The sequence below is a fragment of the Martes martes genome (assembly GCF_963455335.1).
Source record: "Martes martes genome assembly, chromosome: 5".
Lineage (NCBI taxonomy): Eukaryota > Metazoa > Chordata > Mammalia > Carnivora > Mustelidae > Martes > Martes martes.
Window position 1 is genome coordinate 33,196,486 of NC_137892.1, and position 18,441 is coordinate 33,214,926.

Consider the following 18,441-nt stretch of genomic DNA (forward strand, 5'->3'; position numbering starts at 1 on the left):
CACTGCTTGGCCTAGGCAATGATCACATTTCTAGCCTAAAACAACAGACAGCATTAAAGAACTGGATTATCTTCTAAAATGTCTTCCTTATACTCTCTTTGCCCAGCAACTATAGCTATCTCCTTCCTTCAGGGCACTTTTGTTCTATAATAATCATCTATCTTATATTTTGAAACTGCAATCCAGAGCTTTATTTTGAAAGCATGGGACAGAGCCTTTATTGCCTATTTGCAATCTGCCGTCTTCAGGACACACAAGTATAAACTTCAAAAGCAACTTAACTCTAGGAAGAAAAAGATGCTGATGCCATCATAATCTCATTTTTAGAGTTCTCCGTAACTATACAAATACACTTTAAAGTCTTAGGACAGAATATAAAATGAGGAACTCTAGCTCGGCTTTACCAAGCTATCAGAAATAAGGTCTAACAAAACTGTTGTTTTACTAAACCTGTTTACCCAGAAACAGGTACTTAAAGGTAAAGGATATTTTGATATCTTCAGACAAAGTAAGATTTTGTCTAGCTTATCATTCATCTAAAGTTACAATACATATGAGCCCCTTCCCCACTGCCAGAATATAATCTGAGTCAAAATCACTAAGTGACTTACTTTTCTTCAATCATAAATATGTTAATGAATCTGACCTTGTAACTATGATTAATATGCAAAGAAAACACTGCCTCAGAGAACACAGAGACACAAGAGATGTCAATAAAAAAATCTCAACAGGCAGAGAGAGGTACTGGTACAAAAATAAAGATAAAAAGCCAAGAGACATTATCATAGTAAGAAAAGTAACTTGGCAAACAGTGTAATTTTTATATTGACTTTGCTCCTTACTCTTCAAGTTAGCTGTTGGAAACAAACAAACAAACAAAAAGAGGGAATTAGGTAATGAAATGTTTCTAATGTACACATGCCCTTAGACCTAAACTTTCCTAAAGACCACCCATAGTATGTTGAGTTTTATAATAAAATTTAAATTTAATCCCTGTGGAAGGATGCCATTTACTTAGATTTGAGTTTTTTGATAGTACACACAAACTACTAAAGCCAGAAAAGACAAAGTACCAACCCATTCTTACAGCATAAAATTATGTTTTGCTATATATCTTCCTTATCTGCACTTACTAATTGATATTTAATAGAAAAATAAGAATATCCAAAGCTCAAAGCAGCAAGCAGTGACGACAAATCCCTTGGGCAGCTTAGGAGACTTGCTTTTATGTATTAACATGAAAATCCAACTCAAGTTTCAAACCTCTTCAAACTTCACCCGTGCTAAGGGTTCTATTCAGTTTGTGTCGCGGGAAGAGTGTCACTGGTTGAAATCCTAAAACCATTCATTTGCTATTTCTTAACAAAAACTTGTGAAAGCATGTAAACTATACCCCTATCTTTTGGATAACAATGGTTAAGTACAAAAAAATTCATTTAACATCTTACAAATCATTACAGTTATACATAAAAGCACCTACAAAATTTAAAAAAAATAAAAGATTCACAGTGCACTGAACCTTGGAAAATGTAAGGCTAGAACATAAGAACATTTAAAAAGTGGATTCAAATAACTATTTTTCTCTCAAAGACATTAAAACACAATGAAGCCAACACAACTACTCTTCTCATCTAGCTTCTTAAAATGCAGCACACAGAAGTAAATTATTGCATATTCAGCACACTCCTTTATCACTTGATTTCTTCAAACCATGCTAAAATTCTCAAAGGAGAAATCCAGTTCTGTGCTAAGCATGGCCTTTCTCAAGGTAACCTGAACACTGAGAAACTAATACACAGGTTCAAGGGTGTAAGTATAGCAGATGTACATAAAACAGGTACATCCAACGTACACATTTTCTGCATAGTTAAGTCACATCACACACATAAACTTTAACTCACATCATTTTTTACCTCAAACTGTCAAGAGAGCTAAAAGCCTCAAGTTACCCAAATCCCATCTCAACAATACCCTTATTTTGTTCCACAGTGCATTAAATGAAGCAGCACAACAGCAGTAACATTTAACCATAGTTAAACTGCTGTAATTGAAAAGCGATAATCTGTTGGTTCTTGAAAAGGCTCAACACCTTTAGAAGACACATACTTCTGGTAACTAACTCTAATCTCTTTTGCTTTTGTAATAAGAGCTGAAAAACCCAACTCGAGGCACGAGAAAGACTGACTAAAATACTCAAAAAACCAAAAACAACACACACACACACACACACACACACACACACACACGAAATCACGAAAAATTATGTTTGCCAGATGACATTAAATGAGTGATAATGATTTACCTGCTAGGCAAACTAAGTTTTCACTCCCTTAACAATTTAATTAGAAATCTGGAATGCTGAGACCAACTACAAATATGGCTCAAGGAGACCCAAGCAAAGCAGCTGTATTTCTGGAAAGAACAGTAAGAGCTTCCAAAAGCAATCCTACAATGCATTTTAAAAAAGGTCACAGAAGGATTCACAAGTTTGTCACATTAAAAGATGCAGGATTATGGATAACCTAATTTTAAACATACTGCTATAATCATGAATTCTCCTGCTTAGCACCAAGAGGATGACACTTTTATTAATAAATAGAATTTCTCCTTTAAAAATCAAGCCATTTAAAAGCTAAAGCAAAGAAATACCAAGTGAGTTCCTTACAATAGTACTTCTTCTGAAAGTCCCACTGGGTCAAATAGAACCCCTATTAAATAGGCTATCTATACAGAATAAAGACTTCTACAATAAAATTTACAAGCAGAGATATATTCTGTGGATACCACATGTAAAAAAAGATTTTTAAAACCCACATGGCAGATGCACACGCACGCATATGCTCACACATCACCCCCTGCCAAAAGAAATACCTTCAACGAGGTCAGAAGCAGTCCAAACACTAAAGCCCCCTTAAAGTCCTGGTGATTGTCCTCAATTAGAGCTGAAATTCTTAAAACGGGCATTGCCATCTTTATTAAAAGAAGCCTGAAGGAGCAAAATACAGTCCTAGAAGTGAGTTACATATGTTACCTTCTTGTTCTGATCATCCGCAAGTGAAATGCTTTACTTGTACCTGGGTGAGCCGCATACCCCTTCCCTTCTTGCTCCATCATCAAGGGGCTTCAGCATGCTCCTAAAGGCATGTCAGTTTCTGCTACTACCGCAAACTGGAACCTAATACAACATTAGTTTCCAGAGATCAACACCGAGATGCAATGTAAAACCTAATAATGTCAGTATTCATTCCATTCATATTTACACAACTGTAATAGAGAATAAAATTTTCACAGGAACGAAACCATTGTACAATACTGAAGAGTTGGCGGCAGGACAGTGAAGACAAGACCAAAGCAGTTGCCACCAAAGCAGTTGCCGGGTCCCCACCTCAAGGCTCCCCGCTCCTCTCTCCCCGGTTCGCTGACTGCACAAGGCTCTCGACTCCCAGTCAGAACATCCACTCCCTACCCAACCAACTCAGACCCCCTCCGGGCTGAGGACTTTGTCCTGTAATGAAGTGCTGTGTTCATTTTTAACATGAACATTACATAGTAGATGCTGGCTCTAAATAAAACCTTTCAACAAATCTCCCAGCACAGGAGGATTAGAGAACCTCAGTGGTTAGAGGCAGAGAAATGAGCAAAATGCCACCAAAGCAGACGACCTGCCATCTTGACTTCTGTGACAATTTTAGCTCTTGCATTCATTTAATATTTGTGAATTCTAATTTCTTTTAAAAATGTCAACATAAGGAAACTCTTGTTGCAATCACTGTCATGGCTAGATGAAGCATTCCCTTTAACTTGTCTACCTGATGATGACTCAAGCACTATTTTTTGACCAGAACACGAAATAAAAACCACAATCACACAGAAAAAAATGCTCTCATAAAAAGCAACTTAAATTCGTTAGCCAAACACTGAAAAGGTATATCTGTATAAAAGGTTATAACTGCATTTACAGTGCAAACTCATGTTTCTTTCTACTCTCTCTTCTGCAGAGAATGTTATCTTCAGAAACATCATTGCCTCCCTGCATTTCTTTAAAACACCTGAGAAAGGTAAGGCTCAAAGAGACACCCACTCAAATGCAACAGGTTTCTGATCCTGGGACTTCCACAACACAGCTGCTGCTATCAAAGGTCCAAGATTTTCATTATAGCATTATGGTCAAACTTAAAACTCAAAAAGGCTCTGGATGAAAAGGGGAACTTGCAATGACCATTACACGCCACAGACTGTCCCTCGGCATGTTCTAGCAACTGGTCTTCACCGGAGCAAGGCAAGTCATATACAGCATCTGTTTAATAAACAAACAAACAAACTCAATAACTTAGTAAGAACTCAAATAATGCCCCACCCACCTTTTGTTATAAAGGAATGCACGTACAGAATATATCTTTCCTCATCACATTCTAAATCTAACCTAAGCAGAACCACCAAGATACTTTCCCTTCCCTAAACTGGGGCTCAACAGATTTTCTAATCTAGGATTGTCAATTTCCACACATTCATTCAAAATCTTAATCTCAGCCTTTAAGACCCTTAATATTCACATGCTTTCAAAAAATGGGCACACTTTTTTTCCTACTCCCATATTTGTTTTCTGTGCCAACATAAAGGAAGCTTTCTAACAAAGATCAAAATGTAAGCACTGTAAAAAGGAAAAAAAAGGAAAGCACGGTAAAGATTACAACTGTAATCTAAGATTTACAAAGAGTCCAATTCTAGAAAAATAAAGATGGAGCTTACCAAATCTTTAGGGAATATATTAACCTAAGGAAAAATCCACATTTTCAAAATCACAGTCCAACAAAACTCCCAATTTATCAGGGGTTGTTTTTGTTTTTTGTTTTAAAGGTAGAGGAGACCTGACCAGGAAAATGGATCGGAAGCAGACATCAAGAAGCTGAGGTATGGGCACCTGGGAGGTTCAGTTGGTCAAGCGTCTGCCCTTGGCCCAGGTCATGATCTCAGGATCCTGGGATCGAGTCCCACATGGGGCTCCCTGCAAGCAAGTAGCCTGCTTCTCCCTTTCCCTCTGCCCTTCCCTGGGCCTGTGCATGCTCTCTCTCTCTCCAATAAATAAATAAAATCTTTAAAAAAAAAAAGGCTGCGGCACAAAGAAAATCTCAAATGAGGTTTCCCAAGACAAAAATCTTTTTATACTTCCTTTTCAAGACAAATTTTGTATGTCCATACCATCCCCAACTAAGCTAGGTATATGAAGTTACAATATACCTTCTCCCTGAATATACGGGCTTTTTAAAGATTTTGTAAAGTAAGTCATTTCTGAGCTTATGTTAATTAAACTATCAGCCTATCATATCCCCACCAGACAACATGGCCAGAAAAATCTTATTAAGGGGACTTCTACCCCCATACGTATATATACCAAATGACTGACAGTTCTTATGACTTCATAGTTAACCTTAATTTTCCAAAATAGGTTTAAAGCATCTTTTCTTTTTTTTTGGCCCCCCCCAAAGCATCTTTTAAAATAGCATTTATCCTGCTTAAACTATAAACAGTACTGCAAGAAAATATGATTATAATGCTTCCTATTTCTTCAGACTTTTCTGCATGAAAGGCTTAAATTTAAATGGTGAATAAATGTATATCTACTGCACAGGGATTTCACACAATTCAAAAGAGCACATAAGAAAAGTCTACCGTACTTAAAAATGACATCTATTAAATCAGTATTACCGAAGAACTTTCTACATTCATCACCATTACTTTCCAAATCAGGTCACAAACCTACTTTTTGTAACTGATTAATAAAAGCTATCTCTAGTACCTGCTTAAAAAGCTGCTCACTGCCTCCTGAAAAGTGGGGAATGTTGCCCTTCTGAAGTTAGTACTCATATATGTATGTGACAATGAGGTCTCCTCACCTTTACAATACTTGGTTCTACTCCCCTCTCACCAATATTTATTGACTTACAATGTTCACACATAGCACCAAGGTTTGACATTCACACACAAAAGCAGCACACTGAAAGGAAAAATCATTTCCTCTTGATCATTTAAGGTCATTTTAGCAAGTTTCATACTTAGAGAACGTGACCACATATACGAACTCTCTACAAACATGTGCAAGTCTTACTGCTTGTCTATCACAGTCCACCATACCTCAACTAAAATCAAGGTTAGGGGAAAACCAAATCAAATCCCACCAGAGGTTTTAAAAAGAAAATGACTTGCCTGTTTCGAAATTATCCTGAAGTTTTCGTGGATGAAGTCTTTTTTCACATTTCTATTTAAAAAAACACACACACACAAACACACATACAACAGCTGCAGTTATTCTACTCACTATAAATGAAGAGATGTATGATCAAGTTTTCAGGAAGAAGATTCAACCAGTAACATAAGCACCATCCCCGGTCTTACACTGCTATATTTATTTTTTATTTTAAGCCTAAAACTTTTTTTAGTTCTTGATTACATGTACAATATAGAAACACCAGAAAAAGAAAATTACTCATTAAATTTCTCAACCCAGAGATAATTATTAACATTTCGTGTATCTTTGTAGTTTTTTCTCTATGATGATACTGTGAACTTTCATATAATTACTAAAAATTCAGTGGAATTATTCAGTACATAGGACTATGCTATAATCTACTTTTTTTTTTTAACATTTATTTTAGAGAGAGAGAAAAAGTATAAGCATGTACAAGTGGGGTAAGGGGGAGAGGGAGAGAAACTCTAGGAGACTCCCCACTGAGCACGGAGCCCAACATGGGGCTCAATCCCACAATCCTGAGATCATGTCCTGGGCCGAAATCAAGAGTTGGATGCTTAACTGACTGAGCCATCCAGGCACCCCAATCTACTTTTTAAATGTAAAATACTGTGAACATATTTTTTTCAATAAATATAAATCTATGCCATCATTATTAATGACTACATGGTAGTCCATTGCATAGATATATGATACTGCATTTAAAATGTTATTTTGGGGTATCTAGATTGTTTCCATATTTTCATTATCAAAAGAGTAATAGAATGAACATTCTTTAAAACTCTCTTCTAGGGAAACAATTTGAGAACCTTTTTAGGGGCACCTGGGTGGCTAAGTGGGTTAAGCCTCTGCCTTCGACTCAGGTCGTGATCTCAGGGTCCTGGGATCGAGCCCCACATCGGGCTCTCTGCTCCGCGGGGAGCCTGCTTCCCCCTCTCTCTCTGCCTCTCTGCCTGCTTGTGATCTCTCTCTCTGTCAAATAAATAAATAAAATCTTTAAAAAAAAAAATTCTTTTCGGGCTTTCCATATAGTCAAGCTACTCTCTGGAAGATTGTACCAATTAGTTATTTTTAAGTGTTGCCAAAACACTCAACAATATACAAATGGCTCTTTTTATCTGTGCTAATCTGACAGGAAAGAAGTATAATAGTAAAAGGCAAGTAATCTAACAGTAAACTGATCTTTAACATGTGTTTGCCCATGGAATCAATATACCCCAAGTTAAGTAAACAGCAAACAGAAATTGAGGTAAAAACTTTTTGCTAAAACCTTAAAACTACTATTATCACCCACCATTAAAAAAAGAAAAGTAGGTGAAACTACAAGAGAATTCATCAGGACTTACAGAAAAGGTAAGCAATGGAGACCCATTAGTTATGAATTGCTACTTTCTAGAGCACAGACTAAGAGTGAAAGTCAATGCTTAAAATGCTCACAGTTATCTGTCTGCAGGCCTAGTCTAAGGGCTATGGCACTGGTTTTATTTTTAATTTTCTAAATTCTATCAACTTGAAAGGAAAAAAATATACTGTGATGTTCTTCCCAACTTTCAACTTAAGTAAAACAATACAGACCCTATACAGAAAAAGTGTCAAGGACTTGCTCCTTCTAGAAAGGAGGGTTGACTACACAGTTTTCACAGTATTAAAAAATATTTTTAAAAAATTAAAATATTTAAAAATATTTAAATATAAATATAAATATATATAATTTATATGTAAATTATATATTATATAATATTTATATAATATATTTATATAACATAAATATAAAATATTTTAAAATATTTTAAAAAAATAAAAAAGCAAAAACCAGCTGTGCAATTGAATCAATGTGACAAACCTGTAACAGAGAGCCAGAGATTTTAAGTGAGCAAATAATGCACAATTTCACTCCATACAATCTTACCAATATATCAGTTCCATGTGCTTTGACAATGCCCTTGCTCCACTCCTAAAACAGGGTGAACTGCCTTCTTAGATTTAGAGCTAGAAGTCTTACCATCAAGGGATTCTGATGCTTGGCTGGCTGGCTGTGGACCCCGTTTGTTCTTTTCTTTTGATTAGGTGAATCCTGATACTGTTTTCTGCCATTCCCCCTCATACTTTGATTCTGTTTTTCCAATGAGAAGAAATAAAGTGTAAACCTACACTATAATGTAACAGGACAAAAGCATATACCCCCAAGATTATGTTTAGGTGGTTGAATAAGAGTTTAGCAAAGTCCTCCCCCCATATTTTCCTAAAACACTGGGGAACCACATCATATCAATATCAGTATCAAACTGATGCTTGCCAAAAGGGGGATGCACAAAGGTAAAGGGGAGTGGGAGATACAGGTTTCTAGTTATGGAATGAGTAAGTCACAAGAATAAAAGGCACAGCATAGGAAATACAGTCAATCACATTGTAATAGCATTCGTTATACAGTGGTTTTATGCTGACAGATGGGAGCTACACCTGTGGTAACAGATGATGAATCACTACGTTGTACACCTGAAACTAATGTAACATTGTCAGCTATACTCCAATTTAAAAAATTATTTTTTAAATAGTAAGGAAATACGTTGACAGAAACTCACATTACCACATGCTTTTAATCCAATTCCATTCATTCTGCTCTTCCTGGTATTTTGTAGTGTGGTATAAGAAATATAAAGTTTACCTCTATAACTACTTTTAAATGTACGATTCAGTGGCAGTAAGTATAGTTACAATGTTGTGCAACCATCACCAGTATCCATCTCCAGAACTTATTTCATCAACCCAGACAGAAACTTTATACCCATTAAGTAACTGTATTCCCCCATCCCTCGCTTTGGTAATTTGTATCTATAAATTTGTCTATTAGGTACCAAATATAAACAGAATGGTATATATTTGTCCATGGTGTGTGACTTACCTCATGCAGCATGTGCCTAAGTTGCAATGACCATGTTGTAGTATGTATGTGTCATGATTTCATTCCTTTTTACGACTATTATACCTGTACGTATATTCTGTCAATCTGTTCATCTGTTGACAGACATGTGGGCTGTTACCATCTTTTGCCTATTGTGAATAATGCCACTATGAACACGGGTACACAAGTTACCTGGTTGAGTCCTTGATTTGAGTTTTGTGAGGTATATACCCAGCAAGTGGAATTGCTGGATCATATGGTAATTCTGTATTTAACCTTTTAAGGCACCACCAAACTATCTTCCATGGCAGCTGTATCATTTACATGCCCACCGAAAATGCAGGGGAATTCTAATTTCTCCACATTCTTATCAACACTTGCTGTTTTACTTTTTTATTATTTCTATAGCTATCCTAATGGATATGAAGTGGTATCTCAGAGTGGTTTTGATTTGCATTTCTCTAAAGACTAATGATGCTGAGATTCTTTTCATGTGTTTATTGGCCATTTGCATATGTGCTTTGGAGATATGCCTATTCATGTTGTTTGCTCATTTTTTAATTGGGGTTTTTTCATAAATTTGCGTGTCATCCTCACGCAGAGGTCATGCTAATCTTCTCTGTATCGTTCCAATTTTAGGATATGTGTTGTTAAAGTGAGCACTAATTGGAGTCTTTTGCTGTTGAGTTAGAGGAGTCTGGATGTTAATCTAACATCAGATAGGTGATTTGCAAATATTCTCTCATTCTGTGGGTTTATCTTTTCATTGAGTGTCCTCTGATGTAAAAAAGTTTTTAATTTTGATGACCCCAGAATATTTTTTAAAAGAATGCAAACAAAGAAGAGTGGCACATCCACCATAGTGGATGGCTAAAATGATAAAGACAGAGACTGCCAAGAATTAGTAAGGATGTGCAACAAGTGGAGCTCTCATATATTCAGTTGGGGATAACTTGAGAACAGGCATATCCAGTGATCAAGAAATTCTATTCATTATCTATACACAAAATACTCATCAAAATATATGTACGGAAATATCCATAGCAACATTGTTTGCAAAAGCCCAAAACTGGAAACCAAAATGTCCATTAAGAGTAGAACTGATAAAGTGTGGTATAATCACGCACGAGAATACAACACAATAATAAACCTTTCATTGATAGCATATATACCAAAGTCAGATGCTAATTTTTATTACTTACTATACTGTATTTATACCAAAACTGTAAAGGTTAAGAAGTCTCTGCTGCGCTTCTAATCACAGGTCGGGAACACAAAAGTCTTAGATCAACAATTCAAAGTTCTGTAACTGTTAATCTGCAATTCTTCAATTCAGATACATTTCGAAGTCAAATCTAAATTTATGAAAATCTCTTTAAATGTATTATCACTCACCTTTGCTTTTAAAAGGTCAGACATTTCAGAATGATTATTATATGGCTTTTGCTGCAGTGGTTGCCTGTGCTTTATCCACTGGTCACCAGGAGAACCTTCAGGAAATAACTGCTGACTGTGGCGGAATTTGGTTCGACTACACCAAGATTTAAAAAAAATAAAAACCGTATCACAAAATTTTCACTTAAAATTCTTCTAACACCTTGACAATTTATCTTACAGATCACCAACCTTACTTTCTTATTTACTATCTACCTCTCTGCAGTGGAATGCAAGTTCCCTAAGGGCAGGGATTCTTACCTACTTAACCTACTGCTTTGTCCCCGGCACCTAGCAGAGTGACTGGTGTTCACTATTTCTTGAACGAATTAATAGTCCTACATTTAATCCCAAACTTCCCTAAATTATCCATATTACCTCCTCCCTATGAGTGATTATACCTTTTAGGGGCGCCTGGGTGGCTCAGTGGGTTAAAGCCTCTGCCTGCAGCTCAGGTCATGATCCCAGGGTCCTGGGATTGAGCCCCACGCCGGGATCTCTGCTCAGCAGGGAGCCTGTTTCCCTCCTCTCTCTCCACCTGCCTCTCTGCCTACTTGTGATCTCTGTCTGTCAAATAAATAAAATCTTTAAAAAAAAAAAAAAAGTGATTATACCTTTTAAAAACCTGAAGAAAATAATTCTAAATTTAGTTGAAACAAACAAATGTAAGTGGATGTTCTTTCTTATTAGGAGAGACAACTCATTCTCAATCAGAATATTTAAAGTGTGGAATCTGATACTGCACAGGTCCGTTGCAAGTCTTCTATGATAGAAGGGGATCTGAAATTTAAGCTATATTCTAAAGCAAAAAAATTAAGGGGCCCAAGACAATAGATGAGCAAATTAAATAAAGGTCTGGTCTCAAATTCTTATGTTAAAGAATCTGATTGTAAAATGATGTATTCACACAGTAGTCTGTAATAAAGAGATACCATTTTTTTAAAAAGATTTTATTTATTTATTTGACAGAGAGATCACAAGTAGGCAGAGAGGCAGGCAGAGAGAGAGGGGGGAAGCAGGCTCCCTGCTGAGCAGAGATCCTGATGCGGGGCTCGATCCCAAGATCCTGAGATCATGACCTAGGCCAAAGGCAGAGGCTTAACCCACTGAGCCACCCAGGTGCCCCAAGAGATACCATTTTATAGTACCACTTACATGTATAATAACAGTCCAGGGTCACTGATCCAAAGAACTGTACTACAGTGATTGTTTCTGAATATTTCACAATTCTCCTTTCCCATTTAAAAATAAAAATAAGGGGCGCCTGGGTGGCTCAGTGGGTTAAAGCCTCTGCCTTTCGCTCGGGTCATGATCCCAGGATCCTGGGATCGAGCCCCGTGTCGGGCTCTCTGTTCGGCAGGGAGCCTGCCTCCCCTTCTCTCTCTGCCTGCCTCTCTGTATACTTGTGATCTCTATCAAATGAATAAATAAAATCTTTTTTTTTTTTTAAATTTATTTATTTGTTAGAGAGAGCGAGCGAGCGAGCACAGGCAGACAGAGTGGTAGGCAGAGGCAGAGGGAGAAGAAGGCTCCCCGCCGAGCAAGGAGCCCGATGTGGGACTCGATCCCAGGATGCTGGGATCATGACCTGAGCCGAAGGCAGCTGCTTAACCAACTGAGCCACCCAGGCATCCCAAGAATAAATAAAATCTTTAAAAAAAAAAATAAAAATAACAATAAAATTGCAGCATGCCTACTTTTTTGAGACAAAATTCAGGTATTTCCTCTAACACATCATCACAGACATTAGTCTATATGCTAAGAACACACCATCCTGCCTAAGAAACCTGAAATTTGCTTAGAGTTGCTTCATAACACCCTTACTCCACTCTGCAGGACCACAAAGCCTAGGACTAAAAGATATGGGAGTCACCTCACTTGCTATGATGGACAGTCTCCCAAACACCAAATACCACTGTTTTCCAAACACTGTCACTATTTTGTAACTTTTGAGTAGTATGTTTCTTCTAAATCTTAGCTACACTCCTATCTACTTTTCCTATACTGTTTCACTTATGTCTAATAGTATATCATTTGGGGATTATAATCGCAGGTTCTGAAAGGCAGAAATGACTCTCGAGGCATAGTCTAAGCTCCTGTCCTCATAAAACCCAACCAAGATGAAATATTCCCTATGTATTTAAAAAAATACTGACTATAGATGTGGTTTGTTCCTTAATTTCTGAAGCCCTCAGATAGAATCAGAACATTTAATTAAAGAAAATGTATAACGCAATTCTCTCTGAACTTAACATATAAAAGTTCTAGCAAGCTTATTACAAATATATATGCTTATTTAACAAAATTATTTACTCAGCCGGGGCGCCTGGGTGGCTCAGTGGGTTAAAGCCTCTGCCTTCGGCTCAGGTCATGATCCCAGGGTCCTGGGATCGAGCCCCACATCGGGCTTTCTGCTCAGCAGAGAGCCTGCTTCCTCCTCTCTCTCTCTGCCTGCCTCTCTGCCTACTTGTAACCTCTGTCAAATAAATTAAAAAAAAAAAAATTAAAAAAAAAATTATTTACTCAGCCTACTCTGTAATTATAATCTGGATATAATTAAGTTCCAACCAAGAAAATGTTCTTTGTGGTTCCTGTCCATGTAACAGTCACTTTTTATAATACAACAAACAGTCTTTGTTAGGGAAAGAAAAGCAGCAAGCCCAAGTCTTCACAATTCAAGTTTCTGAACAAATTATACATCAGTATTCCTCATCACCCCTATACAAAAACAGACTTCAATATATCCTCCATTCAACGATCTTCAGAGACTCAACTGTCTCTGAAGTAGGCTATGAGGAGAATAGCAACATACACAGAGGCAGAATTTTTTTCCTTCCATGTTCTATCTCCCCATCTAAAAAGTTGGTACCCTCTTGTGTATGCTATTTTAAAATGTGCCTGAAGCTCCCTTCAAACTCCAATTAACCTTTTTCATCTCATCAAAAACCCTTAAAAAAAATTTCTATTATCTCTAAGACCAGTAACAAAATACCCACAAAAAGGAATCTAGTATCTCTGTAAACTTTAGAAGGAAAATGCTACAGCATTAAAAACTATCAGAATGCAGGAATTCTATGAATATATTTCTTTACCTCAATTTTTCCACAGTGGGTTTAGCTGGTGTGCTACCAACTGAGGAAAATCCATTGTCACTGTCTGAGGAATCTCCAAATCTCCGCGAAAGCCAGTCCCTTAATGGTCTATGAAAATATTAAGAATTCACTCTTAAAATTTGGCTACATTAAAAAAAAAAAATCAGAAGTAGTATTGTTTTTCAAGAAACAGGAACATACCTGATAAAGGGAATGGCCATAAAAAATTTATTAGGTGCCAAACCAAGTTTGGATTTCGGGGTCATATCATTTCTATGGCAGGGCAATTTCTCAATGGAGAACCACTCAATGTTCTGAGACACAAAAAAATAATTCATTTAGTTAATTATCATCAGGGAGTTTCTAAAAGCAATTTCTTACTTCATTCAATTGGGATACTGCCCAGCAGCCTGAAAATACTTTAAATTACATACCCGAATTTCTCTTCTGGTTTTTGGGTTAAATTTTGTGTCTTTTGGAATTCCTGGAATGATGTACAAACGAGCAAGCTGGTCATTGATTCGAAGTTCAATGTAATCATCCTTACAAATATAATCTTTGATGTCAAAACCAGTTTCTTCAAAGACCTGGAAATAACAAATTTAGGTGACGATTTTCAATTGTTTCTGTTAGACCTCCAGTTTGTTAAAATTTATTCCAAAGCAAAAACTCAGAAAAATCCAGACAATTAAAGGCATGAAAACATGAGGCAAGAAATCAGAATATTCTAGGATCTAGTTCTAGCTCCGAAGTGTGTTCAACTATGGATAAACCCTTTTACATATCTCAGCCCAAGTTCTTCACCTATTCAATGAAGAAAGATGTGTGATATGGTGATTTACAAAAAGGAGTATGTATTATTTGGTCTTCATCCCTTTCTGATACAAAGCTCCTAAAACCCTTGGAATTTCCTAATCGATGAAAGCAACCAAGGTACCTTCTGCCATGTTACTGAGGTGACTTTTGGACTCCACCTAAAGATGGGGGGCTGATTGCAAGGACAACCAGCCAAGGGATCAGAGGATTAGAATTTTCAGTCCACCTTCAAACCCTATCCCACCTCCCACCTCCATGAAGGGGAGAAAGTCTGGATACTGAGCTCCATGGTCAGCAGCTAATGATTTAATCAACCCTGCCTATATAAAGAAGGCTCCATAAAAACCCAAGGAGGGGGGGCACGACTTCCGGGCTGGTTAATGTGGAGATTTGGAAGAGTGGTACACTAGGAGACAACACAGAAGTTTTGCAACCTTTCCCCATATCCTGCCCTCTGCAGCTCTTCCATCTGGGTGTTCCTGAATTATATATCCTTTTAAATACACTGGTGATCAAGTAAAATGTTTCTCTCAGTTCTGAAAGCCACTCTAGCAAATTAAACCCAAGGAGGGTGTCTTTGGAACCTCCAATAGGTTAGATGCACAGAAGACAACAAATTGCAACTGTCATCTGAAGTAAAGGGAAGTCTTGTAGGACTGAGCCCTTAACCTAAAGAATCTGATGACACTTCCAGGTAGACAAGAGTCAGAACTGAGTTGAACTGTAGGATACCCAGCCAGTGTCTGACAACCGCTTTTGGTGTGAGGAATGTCACCCCTCCCCCAATACACACATACATTGTAATTGAGTCCATAACTCTTAAAATGTTAGAATACAGCAACAGTTCCCAGTCTGTGGAAAGTACATACTGGGACCACATACGGATTTTATTCATAGCATCTACAAATCTAAACATACACTAAGTTACAAACTAAAAATTGTCTTACACACATAAAACTGTTTCTCGGGCTCCTGGATGCCTCAGTTGGTTAAACATCTGTCTTCAGCTCAGATCATGATCCCAGGGTCCTGGGATAGAGTCCTGCACTGGGCTTCTTGCTGTGAGGAGTCTACTTCACCTTCTCCCTCTACACCTCCCCACCCTGCTTGTGCTCTCTCTCTTGCTCGCGCTCTCTCAAATAAATAAAATCTTAAAAAAAAAAAAAAACCATTTTTAAAATGAAAACTGAATTGTGATTAGTACTAAAACTTAAACGCACAGATTCCAAAAGTATAGCTACAACCCCAGTGTTGGGGCTGGCAGGGTGGGGAGATGAATGCAAAAAAACCCTGAAAACCAGTGAAACAGACTCATGGTTCTAAAACTGCCTTCCCTCAGCAGTGCCTTAAGGGCTAGAAGAGAAGGAATTGGGAGAACATAAATCTCAGGAACTGATGTTACATCTAACCTTCACCTCTTCCCTCAACTAGAGAAACCACACTTATTCTGATTAAACCACTGGTCTCTTCTGGACTTAAAGTTCTCCTTCAAATAACATCTGTATTACTCTGACAAAGTCCTTCCCCACTTCACCCCACCAATCAAAAAGGCTTTGAATTCTCAGTGGCTAGAACCCATTGTGGATCTTTTACACATTCCTAGTTCCTCCCCTTTCCTCTGGTTTAGGCATCTTTTAACCACTCGGTGGGACAAAAGATGTTAAAACACATGGACAGGGGCGCCTGGGTGGCTCAGTGGGTTAAAGCCTCTGCCTTCGGCTCAGGTCATAATCCCAGGGTCCTGGGATTGAGCCCTGAATCTGGCTGTCATTCACCGGGGAGCCTGCTTCCTCCTCCTCCTCTCTCCCTCTCTCTCTCTCTCCCTGCCTCTCTGCCTACTTGTGATCTCTGTCAAATAAATAAATAAATCTTTAAAACACATGGACAGGCTTGAATCTCTTAAAAGGTACAGATATGCAGGAGCTTTTTCTGCTCATTTGTCTCTTCCCTCTTTGTCACTTCAAGCACCTCTTTGTACATTCCTCAAAAAAGGCATAGCTATCCTTCTCCCAGACATGTATAGTCTAGGACTCCCAATTTAAGCTCCTCCACGATATGCAACTCATTTGTTACCATTTCTGTAAATCCCTAAGCATGCTAAACCTCCTGTTCCTCATTAAAAATAAAAAAGCTAGGTGAATATACTCACTTGAAAAATGTTCTATAGGTATATAGAATATGAGAAACATTTTTATTTCCTACTTCTGGGAATGTCAGACTGGGTACCTAAGTACATATGTGGTATTGGAAAAAAAACTGTCCTACGTTTCTTTATATCTACATCTGGTATTGTCCTATGTTTTTTATATGTTTGTCCTATGTTGTCCTATGTTTCTTTATATGTACATCTGGTATTGTAAGTATACATAGTTAACAGTCTATTAAAGGTGATCAGTGACATTCAAACAGAGCAAAACTATGTATCTTTCCCAGAATAATATTCTGAAGCTCCATGATAGAAGTTTCATACCTCCTCAAATCTTAACATTTATATACATAGGACAATGTAGTTAAAAGATCAATCATGTGGATTTATTTCACAATGCATATATGCTATCTGATGTTTCCATTAAAGCAAAATCCAGATGCTCTAGTTTTCCTTTTACTTAAAACAAAGGTCTACGCTACTGTTTGAGACAGAGATTAAAAACATTTTTGATTATATATTAACCTTGATAGATATTAGATTTATAACTATAACAATTAAGACTGCGGCACCAAAAAAAAAAAAGACCGAGATACCTAAAAGTTTGCACATCAATGATACAGGAAACTGCTTCTCTTTATCAAAGGGAAGACATAAACCAGAAGACATTAACAGTACAATCTACAATATATCAGAAAGTCCTATGTATCAAGAGAAGTAACCCACCTTTTAAAAAATGGGTAATATACAGGTGGGTACTTAATTAAGAAAACATTCAAATGGCCAATAAGAACATGACAATGTGCTCAAAATCATTTAACTTCAAGAAAATGCAAATAAAAATACAATGATAAAGCATTGCATTCCCATCAGAATGGCTAAACTTTTTAACTGAAATATAATTAATGGATAACGTATTACTTTCAGGGGTGCCTAGGTGGCTCAGTGGGTTAAACCTCTGCCTTCGGCTCAGGTCATGGTGTCAGGGTCCTAGGATCAAGCCCTGCATTGGGCTTTCTGCTCAGCGGGGAGCCTGTTTCTCCCTTTGCCTGACTCTCTGCCTACTTGTGATCTCTCTCCCTCTGTCAAATAAATAAATAAAATCTTAAAAAAAAAAAAAAAAAAAAGATTGGTCTCTCTTCTTCCTCCTCTTCCCCTCCCGTACTCTCTCTCTCAAAAAATAAATGAATAAAAATTTTCAAAAAGCATTAGTTTCAGCAGTACAACACAATGATTTGATACTTGTGTGTTTTTTAAAGATTTTATTTATTTGACAAACAAATATTTATTTGGCAGTGAGAGAGGGAACACAATCAGGGAGAGTGGAGGAGGGAGAAGCAGGCTTCCCACTGAGCAGGGAGCCCGATGTAGGGCTCGATCCCAGGACCCTGGGATCATGACCTGAGCCAATGCAGATGCTTAACGACTGAGCCACCCAGGCGCCCCTAATGATTTGATATTTGTATACAGTGAAAATTACCGTAAGAGTTTTTCTACTGTTTTTGAGATATAATTGACATATATCACTGTATAAGCTTAAAGTGTACAGCATAATGCTTTGACATACATATACTGTGAAATGATTACCACCTGAAGTTTAGTTAGCAACCACTGCCTCATACAGCTACAGTAAAAGGGAAAAGGCAAAAGTATTTTTTTCCTTGTGATGAGAACTCTTAAGATGTACTCCCTTAACTCCCTTTTATATATATATCATACAGCAGTGGTTACCTATAGTCATCATGCTGTACATTACATCCCTACCACTTATCTATAATAGGAAGTTTGTACCTTTTGACCATGT

The 18,441-nt window shown here is 37.3% G+C and overlaps 1 protein-coding gene across 1 annotated transcript in view; it reads right to left on the minus strand.

Moving 5' to 3' along the window:
- Positions 1-3,714: 3,714 nt before the first annotated feature.
- Positions 3,715-18,441, minus strand: part of DCP2 (decapping mRNA 2) — a 51,698-nt gene continuing 36,971 nt past the window's right edge. Inside the window, exons 5-11 of the mRNA XM_080803781.1 lie at positions 14,110-14,262; positions 13,877-13,989; positions 13,676-13,783; positions 10,545-10,680; positions 8,250-8,360; positions 6,205-6,256; positions 3,715-4,297 (exon numbers count right to left, since the gene is read on the minus strand). Of these exons, the coding sequence (XP_080659907.1) occupies positions 4,134-4,297; positions 6,205-6,256; positions 8,250-8,360; positions 10,545-10,680; positions 13,676-13,783; positions 13,877-13,989; positions 14,110-14,262 (837 nt within the window). The 3' untranslated portion in view covers positions 3,715-4,133. The remainder of the gene's footprint in view (positions 4,298-6,204; positions 6,257-8,249; positions 8,361-10,544; positions 10,681-13,675; positions 13,784-13,876; positions 13,990-14,109; positions 14,263-18,441) is intronic.